Consider the following 17,134-nt stretch of genomic DNA (forward strand, 5'->3'; position numbering starts at 1 on the left):
TGGACACTTTCTTAAATCACCTATAAAAAGGACAGACACTTCAAAACCTTATTCCTTATGATAGATTTTTTTAATGTCTTTTTTGCCATTTATGAATGTGTTATTCAATGCGTTTCTATGGGCTATAGTAGAAAAGGTCAACATTTTTTTACACCTAAATGTCCTAAAATTCAAAATCAAATAGCTAAATGATCCATGGTATGACCATCTTAAAACAATTCCATATGCTAGCTTAGTAACCCCCCGCTCAATACTACTGTGGATTTCTACAACTCCCATCTTGTTATAGAAACAGTCGTTTTCTTAGTCTGATCACAATTTAAATAGACTCCCCCATGACCTTAATAATCCTCTTCTTAGTGCAGGTACAAAATGCTACCGTTTTTGGAACTTTACCATTAATTTAAGGATTTTTATCTTGGACTTGCACATTTGACAGTGCTGTAAGAGCCCTAAAGGTTCAAGCTACCGTGCAGGAAAACAGTCACCATTAAGTCTTTGCCTGTCCATTCAATTAATTCATATGTTAGTACAAAAAGCTCTAAAACACGCAACACCGCTTTGAACGATTAAATGGACAGTGTATACTCGCTTCCAGCATGTTTTCACCACAAAAAAGTGGCTGAAAGCCATGTAAAATGCTGCAATTGTTAACTATCTATGATGCAAGAATGAAATATAGATGATCCAGCAAAGCCAGGCATCTTAGGATATTGTAGCCTAAGCACTTCTCCCTCTCCTCGATCTACACAGAGTATACCAAATATTAGGAACACATTCCTAATATTGAGTTGAAAACTTTCCACAGAGATGCTGGCCCATGTTGACTTCCATGCTTCCCACAGTTGTGTCAAGCTATCATAGTTGGTATACATACTAGTTAACCCATGGCCCCATAACACCCACGGTTTCTACATATTGATTTGCGATTCATATATGCCCTACTTAGGAGGCCATCTTTGTTGTTGACCTATCCACTTATTTCTGCAGAGGTTGTCTGATTTGAAATAATTGTAAAGCCTCATTGCTCATGGGTGCAACTGTATGTTGAGTCTAGGATTTCTTATTGATTTGTGTACGTACAGATTTCTGTGACTTATTCGCCATAGGATTGTATAATAAAACCATGACAACCACAGCAGCTTTTTTTCTGGAATATGTCATTAATAGGATTTTAAGTTTGAACAACATTGTAACAAGAGAAGGTTAACTATATTATATAAAAACAGTTTACGTAAAACATCTGATTGTGCTCCCTCAACTTAAATGGTAACACTTTATAATAACATTCATGAAGAAGCCATTCAAAATGCAATGTTTATAAATGATTAAAGAAATGATCAAATAGTACTTTTCAATAGTTTATTCATTCATGAAAGTTATTATAAATTGCTGCCCTGTTTATTTCCAAGAATATTTGTGATTGTGACATACAAGTCATTTTGTCTCAGTAGCATAGCCTACTCCTACAATGACAAATGGTTGGTCATGATGTACGGTATTAAGACACTTCAAAGTTGAGGTAACTAAGGTAAACCACATTTTTTTTTTATTATAAAAAAATAAAAACTGTGGGTCCTAGCATATGAAAATGGCATGGGGATGTGATTAGGGTGATTTAGGAAAACAAGAGACAGGACGGAAACAGAGATGTGATGGAAGTCAGCCAGGGTGCATGTGAACAAGACACAGAAAGCTGTGTATGTCTGTAAAGCCCCCCTAAAAACATACCTCCTTATGAGTTAGTCCCAATGGTATTTTCAGCTCAACTGAGCAGTGATCTAGTAATATTGTGCATGGGACATTTGGGTCACACTATGGTGTTACGACTTTAGTAATATAGTCCGACATATTTACGCTTACACTTGCTGCATCGGGGACACACTACGGGTTTCTCTACTGCTCTTTACCTGCGTTTGAAGGTGAGAACCACTCCCAGTAGAATGATGATGAACATGAGAATGCCCGCGATGACACCGGCCATCTTGACAGTGCTGTCCACCTGCTTTTCGGGCTCCACAGCGTCTGAGTCCTGGGTGGACGCGCCTATAAACAGGTACAGACACATCACAGAGAGGAGGAGGGAGTTTACCCTGGAGCAACCATCCTCCCACACACACACACACACACACACACACACACACACACACACACACACACACACACACACACACACACACACACACACACACACACACACACACACTATCACACACACTATCACACACACTATCACAAAGTCATGCATAGAAATGTCAGGATCATTATTAGTAATGAAAGGGAGACATTATTTGAGTGAAAAGGTAAAGGTGATTAGATATAGTGTTGTTGTTAAGGGTATTGGCAGACATGTTGGCTATATCCTGCCTGCTAAACTCCAAATGATAACAAGACAAAGTTCAATAAAGATTCAGTAAACTTGTGTAAGGGTGCTTCTCACACAGGACAGATGAATGGTGAAAATCAACATGCAAATAACCGACTGGAAATACACAAGTTAGAGTAAGGTCAGTTTCTCTTGCATCAAAGGACTTGTGGTTGAGTTACGTATGAGTTGTTCATTTCAACAGGCTTTGCATCTAACACAGCAGTTGCACCACAATGACACACTGAAGACATGCAGTGCACTAGTGTTGAACAAACATTGATTTAGGATGGACATGCAGGAAAATGTTAGCATGGGTTGTGACTGAAGTAGCTTGGACATACAGTGAACCACAGAGGGAGAGAATGTATTGGTTGAGTGAGTTAATAGTACTGCTAGCGACTCCAGCGCCTTCCACAGCTTACAAAAGTACTCTTACCTTATCAACTACAGCTGCAAATCCTTGCTTTGAACAATACAAAATACTGTGGGAATTGCACCCTAGTGTTGCTGTCTGTTTGGAAACATTAGAGTAAAACAACGTGCTGCTTCTATGTTCAACCTCTTATAGATGCTATATTTTCACTCAAGGTATTATTTTCAGGAGGTGCATTGAGGTGTTATAGAAACACATTCATTTATATTTTATTACCAACCAAGCACCATCAATTAATGTTTGTAGACCTAATTAGTATATGTAGCTTATTAATCTTGACTATGTTGAAGATCAATACAAGTATGGCTCTTATTTGTGAAGGGTGCTCAGAAAAAAAGCCTTAAATAGAAAATAGATATATATTTTGAAACAGCAATATTTTGAAACATAGCAACAAAACTTTTTTTACAATTTGATGAATGCAAACTTCCAATGACGTAACGAAAAGTGACTGTTTCAAATCCAATGAAAGAACTCTTGCCGGGATCTCCTGAGCTATTCCACTGTACTGCAGAACAGCGTTGGATAGATGTACACATGCCAAAATGAATGAGCAAACTTGATAAACAATTAAGGCATGTTCAAACAAACTGGGTGTCTTATTTCTAGCCTCTCTTTTACAAATGCCTTTGTTCAAAATATCCTTTGAACCAACAGATTAAGAATATAACCTTGGCATGTTTTCGACTTCAATTTACTGATCCCTTAACACCATGTTGACACAGTTATCAATTTTACTTAAAATTGTAATTGCAATTTAAATTACATAGACCTCACCTAAAAATGTGAAATGGGTAAAATGCCCCATTCAGTTTACTGTATAGAATAAAGACCCTATTTGTGTGTAGCTGTAGAGTTTAGGGAAAGGGGGATACCTAGTCAGTTGTACAACAATACATTCCACTTAAATGTGTCTTCCGTATTTAACCCAACCCAATCACTATCCACACTGAAGTTCTATTGATACCCATCTCGTCATTTATGGGGATATCTGTCGTTTTAAGGAATGTCGCAAATCTGTGTTTTTAATTCCTGCTTCAACAGTGAAGATCAAAACTTCAGAGTTCCCGCAAGACTTGAGTCATTTGACACCTAATCAGAACCCTTGATCCATCATCATAAAAATCATAATCTTCCCCTGATTAAATTCTCACTGTGCTTTCCTGCACACCCACAAACGTGGTGTTTCGCTTTAAAAAAATATGTAAAGCCTTTTACTTTGGGCTGGGGTAAAAGTTAACTATAAAAAAGGAATTATGACTAAAACCCATGATATTAAAACTTAATCTCATTCATATATGGATGGATTGATTCCACAGACTGGGATGAGTGACACTGGTGGCAGCAGTGGGATTTGGCAGGAAACAGCGCTGCATGGGAGCTATTGTCTGGCAGACGGGGCAGCCCTGTGAGATTAGAGCAGCAAAGCTAAGTGTCTCTAATGGGATTACAATCTGAGCACTGCAGCGCTGGGTCAGATGGGCTCAGATTAATGTGATTTATCGGCACTGTAAACAATGTACAATGCTAATGGTACCAAGACTAGGCCTCAGAACAAAATGTCAACACTAATGTTTGTTTAGGTCAGCAGTGCACGCAGTACTTAAAGGCTTTAAAATACATTATTTGGGTTCTTTTTTTGTTTGGATAAAAAGGAAATACCATACATTTATCTGCTTTATTTACAATATATACCATAACGTGTGGTCAATGTTCTATCCTGAACTGAGTGCTTGTCCTCAACAAAGAGAGTGTCACTATTATGAAACAGGCTGCTTTGAACATAAAAAGTTTGGGTGGTCCAGAAACATGACATCTACATCATTCTTTCACTAAGTAAAGCCCATTGGGACTGCGCTATAGACCTGGTCATATAGTGGAAAATAGACCAGATCCTATCATATTGTCGCAAATACTCGAACAACTGTCAGACCAAAATCATACCCAAGATCCCCGAGGTTGCTAGGTTTTGTACTGCTAAGGTCACTTCCGTATGATATTTTGGCTCACAAATATCATCCAATAGTAGCTAAAACTCAACATAAAGGGTAATTGTGCTAAAAGGTAAATACAAAATAAATGCCCTTCAACAATCAATTCAACTGATTCTGTACTATTGCATTACTCATGAAATGGTCTATTCATTTGCCATAATGTCTTTATAGTCATCGTGTTCACCGAACCCTGCTATTCTTCTCCCCAGACACCAGAAAGTGATTTCCAGCAACTGTTTTCCGATTTGAGTCACGGCCATTGAACGGTTTGTCGCTGCACATCGAGGTAGATGGAAATTCATCAAAGTGTTATACGGGCAACATTTGCATAAGACAACACCAAAAGTCTACCAGGTCGGGCTCTCTACATACACAATACATTGCCAGATTTCCCTCCAAGATCTCCATACACCCAGGCAAAGCTACGATGCTAAAGAAAGCAACACCAAACACAGTGCCACAGAGCAACACAAATATAAAATGGGCACCACCTCTAACTGAGACAACAGCATTTCCTCTGATTCAAGAGCAAGCGAACTGTACTCTGTGTTAAGGGTTGGTGGGTTTTTTTTTTTTGGGGGGGGGTGGAGGAGGTATTGTACCTTTTGAAGTGCACACAGCAAGCAACTTATCATAATTGCATGACACTGGCAGCAAACACTCTATATACAATCTGTATGGTAAGTTTGTAAATCTGTATGGTACATCTAAATGGTAATCGACATTCACAGACAGTGTATGGATGAACAAGGTTAGAACTAGCATAGATGTGTATAACATGGAGTGTATGAACATTACAACAGTACATTGATCTCCATCTAGCCAGACAGGAGAGTAGCCAACTCTCTAACTGGTATGACGTTCCATTCAGGGGTTAGCGCGCCAGCAACAGACAGTGAGTGTGGAGCATAGGCAGGGTGCAGGACAGTTGTATGGGGGATGTTTGGGTGAGTAAATGCAGACTCAACTTGGAAAGGAAGGAAGTGGGTTGACATCGCGTGTCTCGTTTTTGTATATTTTGCTCAGAGACAGCTCATCTTGACTCATGCCTATTGTAAAGCAAGGATTATACTGGCTTGCGTTCTTTGCAGTAATTCAGACCTAAAGAAGTTACATTTGAAGATAAAGTTCAAATTTTGCACTCTGTGGCATAATAACAATAACTTAGTTAACGGTCTTGCTTTGCAGTTAACTATTGTTGAATAGGGCGCGTGGATGATAAACGAGTATCATAATGTTCTTGCCACTTAAGAAGAGACAAATAACAATCAATCATAGAGAGATCATGGTGAATGAAAACATCTAAATGTTTGTCAGATCTGTGTTTAAGCCACTTTCTACCAAATGTATTGGGATTACAGATACGCTTTTTAAACTGTATTGAATGTGCAAGTCCATGAGCAAAACTACAAGACAACTATCAAACAAATCTCAGGGATTGTCAAAATAGTAACAAACAATGAAAATAAGAGGGACGATAACCATACATATTTGGGGCACCAAGGTACAGTAGTCTCAATGGAATCAATGACAGCCAGCTACACTTTTGTGGACCAGACATGCAAACAAATGCATTAAGATGAGGAAAGAGAGAAAAAAAAAAAAAAAATACAAACAAAGTAATGTATATAAAAGAACAGAAGAAAGAAATCTGGCTATGGAGCAATAATCACCTTCACTGGGGATGACAAGTATGTACGGCGTGGTATTTTGTCCCCTACCTATTACCACTAAGAACAAGGTTTAAAGTTCCCGGTTAGCATGCATGAAAGAAGAAAGAAACAAAGAAAAATTGTCTAAAAAAAAGACGCCTTCATTGTTTCAATTGAACATTAATCACAGTAGTAGGTAAAAATTCAAGTGATATTGCTATAACATTTTGAAGAAAACTATGGGCAGTATGATTATATAGATGGCTGAATATATGAATTTCAACAAGAGTCGGATAGCTTCCATTAACGGAAAATGGAAAAGTAGTAGAAGTGTTCCTAATAGCATCTTCGGATCCATAAATCTATTTCAGAGGAATATTTTCGAGGTTTGATTCTCAGTGCACGTGAATGGGACATTGGAATGAAAGCATTGATATTAACCTTTGATTCTGACTGGAAGAAGAAAAATAGGAGATGGAGTAAAAAAAATAAAAAATGTTTGAACTTTGTGGGAGTTTTGATCCAAAATTAGATCTCTAAACTTTTACAATGTCCATATTAGGACAGCTTCAATCTTAGCAACATTGCCATGGTTTATCAAATAGGAAACTCAAATTCCATGTTAACAATTATGACCCCCAAATTTCCATACAGATTCTATACAGTATTTAACTATCAAATACAATCATATTGAAATAATCAAGCTGTGTATTCGTACTAGAAGAGATGAAGGGCCACAAAGTTTAAAGCATGTATTTTCCAAAGCAGTCATGCAATCAGTGTGTCAACAAGTGTAGACTCCAAACACGATAAAGAGATCAATTCAGAACAGGAGCATGGTGAGAGAAAAGAACAGAAAAAATAGAGCCCACTGATGAGAAATATTTTACTTAAGACAAAAAAAATTATGTGAAAATCAATAACTACATCAAAAGAATATTGTCTGTGCAAAAAATGTATGTACAGTATGTCTAAAAAGATAAACAGCAACTTAAATTAGGGAATGGGAAGAAAAGAAAACAGAATAATGAAATGGTATTCTCTGTGGGTGAACTGTTTTTTTCACCATCAATTACATTAATGGAGGTTGTCCTTCGATACTACTGATCCTAAATGTGTTCTTTTTATAAAGATGGTTTAGAGAAAATAAACAGAATGGAGAGAAAATGAAAAGCTGTGCAGAATCTTGGAGTGTATAGATCGAAAACCATGCAGGTTCAACACTGACAAGAGTTTGGGGCTTATGGTCACTTACACCTTTAAAATAGGGACAGTCTACTTCTATGCTGGTGTAGCGCTCTCAATACATACAAGTAACATTCATTGGGCCCAGTTGACTTGTTAAATATGCATCTCTCTGATTTCATTGCATTTAACATTTTAACTAAATATGACCCTATGAGTATTTTTTTAAAGGTCCAATGCAGCCATTTTCAGCTCAATATTAAATAATTTCCGGGTAGAAAAATTAAGTACCTCACTGTGATTGTTTGAAATTAAAATGGTCAAAAAGAAACAAAAATAGGTTCTTTGTAAAGAGCAATTTCTCAAGCAAGAATTTTGCTAGGACTGTCTGGGAGTGGTGGGGAAACTGTAACTGGCAGAAAGGTTTGGAACTATCCTTCTTATTGGTCTATAAAACAATTTGCCGCCCGGTGATGTCACCATTCAGACCAAAGCTCCATCCCACCACAAGCTGGAATTTCAGGAAGTCTTTTTAAACAGCTCTTACACTAAAAGAGCATTATCATAATTTTCAGAGTATTATTCCAACCTCGTGTATAAAACACAATACATTTTTATTTCTACTGCACTGGGCCTTTAATCCATGAAGTAATGTATTTCCTATGCATGGGACATATTAAAAATGTTCTCATACCTTTAGTAGCCAGTCGCACACAGTTGATTTTGGTTTCCTGAAAAGACAGAGAGAGTTATTCAATTATATTGTCCCAACACAGTGATTTCCATCACTCTCCTCGTGTTCTAGTGTAGGAGTAGGCAACCCTGGTCCTGGAGTGCCGCAGGCACTTCATGTTTTTAATTTAAACGACCTGACCAGTTGTGTTGAATTTAGGCAAATCACTGATCTGATCAATTAGCTCAGTTGGTCAAGTGTGGTGCCTAGTTGGAACAAATCCTACAGTACCTGCAGCATTCCAGGAACAGGGTTGCCTAACCCTGTTCTAGTGGATTTGGGTTGGAAATAACAAGACAGCACAAGAGAAGAATGGGAATGGGTTCAGAAATCCAGACATTTCAGTCATAGTACTTCATACACTTCAAAAAACGATTGACCCCAAAAGCAGTGAGGGCATTTGCTCTCCAAATGGCATCTACTAGGTCAGTTGTGGTTCTCAATGTTTTTTGGTTACTGTACCCTCAATCACATTTTGTTGGGAGTACCCCCTAAGTACCCCCTCATGTGCAGTTTACCAGTAGTCCTATGTTCTTATGAGTCTTCCTAAGTACCCCCTGTGGAGAGCACCATCAATAATAGAGGTTAATAAGCAGAAGTTATGTAGTAAGTATTTAAAGGCCATTTCCCCTCTTCTCAGCAGCAGCACTTAATCACTGACTATGTCAGCCAACCTCAAAACCTACTTCTTGGGTCTTTGCTTGTAGCTGGGTAGTTACCTTGTTGTTTTGTTTCGCTGTTGTTTCCTATAACTTTCCAGTCGTTACCCAGTTATATAAGAACTGTACTTAAGCAATTATTATGTAACTCACTCATGTCTTTGTAGTTTCACCATAGTTTAAGTGTACCTATGGAGCCTTGACACTATATTCTAAATAATATTTTCCCATTACCATGACAATTACTATTACTATTACTTTCTTAATAGTTTCATCCAGTTGCTTTGTACCTTACTTTTACTTTCTTTAAAACTTTACTTGTATCTAAATCAGACTTAATTTCATGCAACATCTCCCATATAGATGAACACAACCACAAGTAATTAAGCTACTATTTATTGTTAGTGTAGATGGTCTGGGCCTATGTGTGAATGCGCAGGCTACTGCGCTCTGGGTTAGCTTCTGCATTGTGTTGTGGTGCATGTAGATTGACTGGACACAGGACATACTGCTGCCGGTTCTTCTGCTAGCTAGCTCTGGTCCGTACTATTTCTGGTCCAGGGCGTAGCTAGTAGCTAGCTAGCGCTGGTCCAGGGCTCTGGTCCGAACTAATTAGCTCTGACCCAGGGCGTTCTCTAGAGATAAATCAGATCAAGCCCAAACTGTGCGATGTAGTTGAGACCGTAATCCATTGCTCATACTTGTCCGATCTGTATGGGCATAGATCTGTATATAATGACAAGATGCTCATGTCTCCGCCCTAAATATGGGAGTTGTTGTCCCAAAGGCTGGAAGGCAGGCTTATGTCCAAAGTAAATAAAAATACAACTTTATTTGTCACATGCGCTAAATACAACAAGTGTAGACCTTACCGTGAAATGCTTACTTACAAGCCCTAACCAAAAGTGCAGTTCAAGAAGAGTTAAGAAAATATTTACCAAATAAACAAAAGTAAAAAAATTATAAAAAGTAACACAATAAAATAACAATAATGAGGCTTATGGCTTGGGGGTAGAAGCTGTTTAAGAGCCTTTTGGTCCTAGACTTGGTGCTCCAGTACCGCATGCCGTGCGGTAGCAGAGAAAACAGTCTATGACTTGAGTCTCTGACATTTATTTTGGCTTTCCTCTGACACCACCTACTATATAGGTCCGTTATGGCACGAAGCCTGGCCCCAGTAATGCACTGGGCCATACGTACTTCCCTCTGTAGTGCCTTATGATCAGATACTGAGCAGTTGCCAATACCGGGCGGTGATGCAACCCGTCAGGATGCTCTCGATGGTGCAGCTGCAAATTTTTGAGAATCTGGGGACCCATGCCAAATCTTTTCAGTCTCCTGAGGGGGAAGAGGTTGTGTTGTGCCCTCTTCACAACTGTTTTGGTGTGTTTGTACCATGATAGATAGTTCGTTGGTGATATGGAGCACTCAACCTGCTCCACCTCAGCCCCATCGATGAGAAGCATGCTTGATCCTCTTTTTTCTGTAGTCCACAATCTTCTCCTTTGTCTTGATTACGTTGAGGGAGAGGTTGTTGTCCTTGCACCACACGTTCAGGTCTCTGACCTTCTCCCTATAGGCTGTCTCATTGTTGATCAGGCCTACCACTGTTGTGTCATCAGCAAACTTAATGATGGTGTTGGAGTCATGCCTGGTTGTGCAGTCATGAGTGAACAGGGCGTACAGGAGGTGACTGAGCACGCCCCGTGTTGAGGATCAGTGTGGCGGATGTGTTGTTACCTACCTTTACCACCTCGGGGCAGCCCGTCAGGAAGTCCAGGATCCAGTTGCAGAGAGAGGTGTTTAGTCCCAGGGTCCTTAGCTTAGTGATGAGCTTTGAGGGCACTATAGTGTTGAAAGCTGAGCTGTAGTCAATGAATAGCATTCTCACTTAGATGTTCCTTTTGTCCAGTGTGGGAAAGGGCCGTGTGGAGTGCAATAAAGATTGCATCATCTGTGGGGTGGTATGCAAATTGGAGTGGGTCTAAGGTTCCTGGGATAATGGTGTTGATGTGAGCCATGACCAGCCTTATGAAGCACTTCATTGCTACAGATGCGAGTGCCACGGGTCTGTAGTCATTTAGGCAGGTTACCTTAGTGTTCTTGGACACAGGGACTATGGACACAGGGACTCTGCTTGAAACATGTTGGTATAACAGACTCAGAGAGTTTGAAAATGTCAGTGAAGACACTTGCCAGTTGGTCAGCACATGCTCGGAGTACACGTCCTGGTAATCCGTCTGGCCCTGCGGCCTTGTGACATCTTTGAAGGTCTTATTCACATCGGCTGCGAAGAGCGTGATCACACAGTCGTCCAGAACAGCTGATGATCTCATGCATGTTTCAGTGTTACTTGCCTCAAAGCGAGCATATTTAGCTCATCTCATAGGCTCGTGTCATTGGGCAGCTTTGAGCTGTGATTCCCATTGTATTTTTTAAATTTAACTAGGCAAGTCAGTTAAGAACATATTCTTATTTACAATGATGGTTTAGGAACAGTGGGTTAACTGCCTTGTTCAGGGGGAGAATGACAGATTTTTACCTTGTCAGCTCGATCTAGCAACCTTTCGGTTACTGGCCCAACACTCTAACCACTAGCATACCTGCCGCCCCAGAACAGATGTTGAACACAGATACACATACATATATATATACATACGAAACGTGCAGCTCAATGAAACCTCATTAACAGGTCAATTGCCACGTTGGTGGCAACTACCTTTAACTTAAATCCCTGGTATTGGTGGCAACTACCATTAACTACCATAAATCCCCTAGATTTTGAGACCGAATGATCAGGAAAACGAAATGGAGGTGAATTGTACACATTCAGTAGCTCCACGAGTCCATTTTGCATCCCTTTGATATTTTAAGCAGAAAAAGCCTATCATATTAATTGAAGTGCCCTTTAATATAGACCACATGGAAAATTAAATAATTCATTTTTTAAAATGTGAATAAAGACTTGCTAAAGTGCCAAAAATACTTTTAGGAAGGTTTTTACCAACTTAACCCCTACATTTCTTCCACCATTGTAAAGCCCTAGTTATTTTCTTGCTTTGACAAAGTAATTTCTTAAGATGATTTATTTAATGTGATTTGTGATTCATTACGTCTGTCCCTCATTTTAAGGTCAACCCTGTTACATGTACTGAAATCTCACCTTTAATATGGTGATTTGTTTTTCAAAAGAAACAATTAACATAATCGTCAAATCAGTGTTAAAGCAGGTGACCTGTTTCTGCTCCCTTTGGTCATTTTCTTGTGTTTTGTGGTGGAAAATTGAGCGAGTCGAATATAACATGTCAACTCTATTATCCATAGATAGGCTAGAAATATTTAATTAAAAAAATGTTGTTAAGCTTACATTCAATTGCCTCTCCCCATTGCACACAACAAGCTTCCATCCCTCTGTCACAAGGAGATTTATGGTTGATTTAAGATGAAAGCCTCAACCCTGTTAATCTAATTGAACTTTATTGTCTTTTATTTTTAACCCCTTGAGATGGGAAAATGTTGAACATCTTTATGACAGAATGTTCAAATAAGTGAAATTATTATGTTAAGTTACGGGGCGGCAGAGTAGCCTAGTGGTTAGAGCGTTGGACTAGTAACCGCAAGGTTGTGAGTTCAAACCCCCGAGCTGACAAGGTACAAAATCTGTCGTTCTGCCCCTGAACAGGCAGTTAACCCACTGTTCCCAGGCCGTCATTGAAAATAAGAATGTGTTCTTAACTGACTTGCCTGGTTAAATTAATAAATAAATAAAGGTACCCAAAATGTACTGCACTATATCTGTGAGCTGTTGGCTATAATGCATGTGCCAAGAACATTTTCTATTTAACGCAACAGTTTTTGTGACAAAACTATCTGTACGTCATCACACATCTCATTTTTATCCATAACAAGTCCGTTTGGTGGAACATTTTAAAAGTTATGCAGTTTTACATTTACATTTACATTTAAGTCATTTACATTTAAGTCATTTAGCAGACACTCTTATCCAGAGCGACTTACAAATTGGTGCATTCACCTTATGACATCCATATTGGCATGGAAATCTGTCTCCAATTGGATGGAAACCTAGCTAGTGAAAGATGTCTTGTAATAGTGTAATAATGACACTTTTTCTTTGACATTCCCTTTATGAGTGCCCCTTTAACGTGTCTCTTTCTTGAGATAAAAGCATCTGCTTAGGTCCGAAAAGATCCACACTCCACACAAAAGCACAGGCATATACATTGAGTGTAGAAAACATTAACAGGTTGCTATAAATCAAATTAAACCGTTATATAAGAGATTCTCCTAAATTTGAATTGTCCAGTCATTTATACACTGAGTGTACGAAACATTAAGGACACCTGCTCTTTGCATGACCAGGTAAATCCAGGTGAAAGCTATTATCCCTTATTGATGCCACTTGTTCAATTCACTTCAATCAGTGTAGATGAATGGGAGCAGACAGGTTAAAAAGTGATTTTTAAGCCTTGAGATAATTTAGACATGGATTGTATATGTGTGCCATTCAGAGGGGGAATGAGCAAGACAAAATATTTAAGTGCCATTAAACGGGGTATGGTAGTAGGTGACAGGCGCACCAGTTTGTGTCAAAAACTGCAATGGTGCTGGGTTTTTCACGCTCAACAATTTCCCATGTGTATCAAGAATGGTCAACCACCCAAAGGACATCCAGCCATCTTGACACAACTGTGAGGAGCATTGGAGTCAACATCCCTGTGGAACGCTTTCAACACCTTAACTTAACTTTCAACTGAGGCTGTTCTGTGGGCAAAGGGGGGAAGGGGTTCTTAACATTTTGTACACTCAGTGATACCATAACCCAGACACTGAACTTTGGGGGAGAATTGAACTTTGGGAGGAATTGCTTATGCCTATCCACCGCAATGCCATTTCACTTCTGATAGTCACATCAATTCAGCATCAGGGCACACTCAGCAGCCCTATGATTCCTGTATTTTTCTCTTTCCTTCCTCTTTCCCTTCGTCTCTGTTTCTCCTTCCTCTCCTTCTATCGCTCTCATCTCTCACTGGTGTGTAAACCTCCCACAGTCTGCCTTCACAAACCCAGCCTTGCGTGGAGCCCAGGGGAGAACAACCCATCGCCTGCCCCTTCGGCCTCAAATCATCCATCCACAGGCCCCCCACCCTATTCCAGCTCTGTGCACGCGCACACATGCACCCTCTTTATCTTAATCAGACACCCAGTGTGTGTATCCCCAAACTAGGCCAGGTCTGGAGCCTGTGGGCACAGGGGTGGAATTGAAACCCCACCTCAGCATCAAGCCAGCTTATAAAAGAAAGGTGAGAATGATAGAGAGGGGAGGAAGGGGGGAGAGCAGGGGCCAAGAAAATAGGGGGAAATAATAGTGGCGCTTGCCTATATCATTGAGATATTCTTGTTCCATTTCTATGACACAGAGAGAGAGAGAGGACATTTGGAATAATCTAAGATTTTAGGTTCTAAAAGCAACTCTTAGATGATCCTGATATGGCCTGTGTAAGAATCCCTCAGAGATTAACTTCTTATAGGGCAACTCCAACACTTTAACATTTAGGTTGTTACTATGAAGTATTTAGTGATGCCCTACATTGTTTTAGTGCACATCTATGATTTCATGTCTATTGACTGTTTAGAATGGGCAAAACCGGAGTAGGATCCCCGAGATGACAAATAAAATAAATGATGGACAGTCATTTTCAGCTGTCGATACAACCCATCTGTAGTTTTCTGATCATATTGGAACTCCATGCTACTGTATATGTTGCTCTGGTTGTCTTGGTGTAATAACATCTGTAAATATTTTAAATAGGCACTCAAAAACCTATAGAATGATATTTATAGTCAGCTTACTCCAATATTTTTCTGTTGTTCAAGGATCAAACACCCATGATTCCATTCGGCAAAACCACCATCACCAATGAAGTTGCAGCTCCCTTGGCCTTTCCAAATAGCCTACATTTTCAAAGTGAAGAAACATCTTACTTTTATTCGTTCCAATAGGCCTACAGTGTTGTTGGGTCGTTGCCTTCGACAGGTGCAAAGGCTGTATTTGGCTTTTAATGTTAAAACCACTTTATTTCAGATGCAGCAGGGTAAGCTACTTGGCTATCTAGCATTGTTAATGTTAGAATCAAAGACACAGTCTTCAAGTCATGAGAGACAGGATTCCATAGTGATTTGCCTGTACATTTCATAATAAATGTGGTTCAGGCCTACATTTTATGTGGATGGTTGCTTAGGGATAGCCCCCTTTTTATCAAATTACACCTAAAATGTCATACTAAATATAACTGCCTGTTGCTCAGGCCCTGAAGCAAGGGTATGCATATTCTTGGTACCATTTGAAAGGAAACACTTTGAATTTTTTGGAAATGTGAATTGAATGTAGGAGAATAAAACACAATAGATCTGGTAGAAGAAAATACACAAAAAAAAAAGTTTTTTTTTCTAACACCATCTTTGAAATGCAAGAGAAAGGTCCCAGTTCTAGCAATCACTCTGGTTTTAATTCCGATGGTGTCCACAAGTGTATGTGCAACGTTTCAGATGGATAACTTGAAGTATGAGCAAACTACATGACATTTAGTGTGAAGTCACCCAGGTACATTTGGCAAATCGTGAAGGAGACAGTTGCATTCATATTACATTTTTCTGCAAGAATATCGTCAAATCGGTATACTTGAACTTTGATTGAACTTTTCCATTATTAGTAGCCATATCATAAGTTAAACATTTGCAAAACAACCAGTTTTCATAACTTCATAACTCTAAATATTCATATAATTTTTGTCCAAAAGGAAAAAGCACACAGGTTTCTGTATACTCCCATAAATCCCAGCTCAGTGGCTATCTAGCTAGCTTTGATTGACACCGATTGGTGCTTATTTGACAAAGATACAGTAGATCAAATGAAGACCGGCCGCATCATCAAATTTTGTGTCCTATAGGATATACTAGACCCCTAATGATATAGTGATGTCTGGTTACGTTCTAGGATCTCTGAGGAATACATACGACTGTGATTTGACTGGTTGAAACTGTGTTTAGGGTTAGATTTTCACAGATTCCTTTCTTTGCAAATTGAACAAGTGATAATACAAAATATATGGACCTTTTTAGGACTTTAAAAAGGATTTTATCTAAGAAAACGACAATTCATGTTATCTCTGGGACCCTTTGGATGATAAATCAGAGCAAGATTTCAGAATGTAAGTACACATTTCACCTTCAGAGGTGAATTTATCAAACCTATCGATGTGAAAAAAGTGTTTTGTTGTAAGGAGCTCTCCTCAAACACTAGCATGGCATTTTCTCGCAGTAATAGCTACTGTAAATTGGACAGTGCAGTTATATTAACAAGAATGTAAGCTTTCAGCTGATGTGACACTAAAATGTACCAACATTTGTTGTTTCTCTAAAATCTGCATTCGTGACACAAGGAGCTGCATGATTTACAACGGTCCCATTGACGGAATGCCGATCCTTAAGACAGTCGCTAAGCTTAAAACTTGGCTGTTATTGTTGCAAACATTATTATTATTTTTACAGCTGTAGCAGTCAGGCTAGCTAGCTAGCATGGTAGCTAACCAACAGATACTGTAACTTAAGTCTAGCATTCATTAGCATCTAAATTTTAATTATTTTTGTGAAATGCATTTGATTGGTGACAATGCCATTAACATATATACAGGGTCCTTCTGTAGCACAGTTGGTAGAGCATGGCGCTTGTAACGCCAGGGTAGTGGGTTCGATTCCCGGGACCACCCATACGTAGAATGTATGCACACATGACTGACTGTAAGTCGCTTTGGATAAAAGCGTCTGCTAAATGGCATATATATATATATTGAAGCAAGCATTATAATATGATTACAATCGTAATGTAAAATGCACTCATAACTTATGACAAGCTTCATCTGGGCTTGCTAGCCAGCTAAGAGAACTGCAGACTGGGCAGTGCATTGCATCCTGGGAGGTGAAATGCACCCTGGGAAATGTAGTATACTGTCAACGAGGGTCATGCAGATGCTTCAAAAATGAAAAAAATGACTAAGTGTAGTATGACTAAAATATCTTACAGTAGTGCATA

At 39.1% G+C, this 17,134-nt stretch overlaps 1 protein-coding gene across 11 annotated transcripts in view; it reads right to left on the bottom strand.

Moving 5' to 3' along the window:
• Positions 1-17,134, bottom strand: part of ptprt (protein tyrosine phosphatase receptor type T) — a 394,370-nt gene that overhangs the window by 87,820 nt on the left and 289,416 nt on the right. For 6 of the 11 annotated variants that reach the window (XM_052527242.1, XM_052527240.1, XM_052527245.1 and 3 more), the window contains exons 13-15: positions 8,327-8,363; positions 6,469-6,525; positions 1,911-2,046 (exon numbers count right to left, since the gene is read on the bottom strand). In XM_052527242.1, coding sequence (XP_052383202.1) covers positions 1,911-2,046; positions 6,469-6,525; positions 8,327-8,363 — 230 coding nt within the window. The remainder of the gene's footprint in view (positions 1-1,910; positions 2,047-6,468; positions 6,526-8,326; positions 8,364-17,134) is intronic. The other 5 variants (XM_035778500.2, XM_052527246.1, XM_035778501.2 and 2 more) reach the window with 1 other exon arrangement.

This window comes from Oncorhynchus keta, chromosome 10 (assembly GCF_023373465.1).
Source record: "Oncorhynchus keta strain PuntledgeMale-10-30-2019 chromosome 10, Oket_V2, whole genome shotgun sequence".
Taxonomy (NCBI): Eukaryota; Metazoa; Chordata; class Actinopteri; order Salmoniformes; family Salmonidae; genus Oncorhynchus; species Oncorhynchus keta.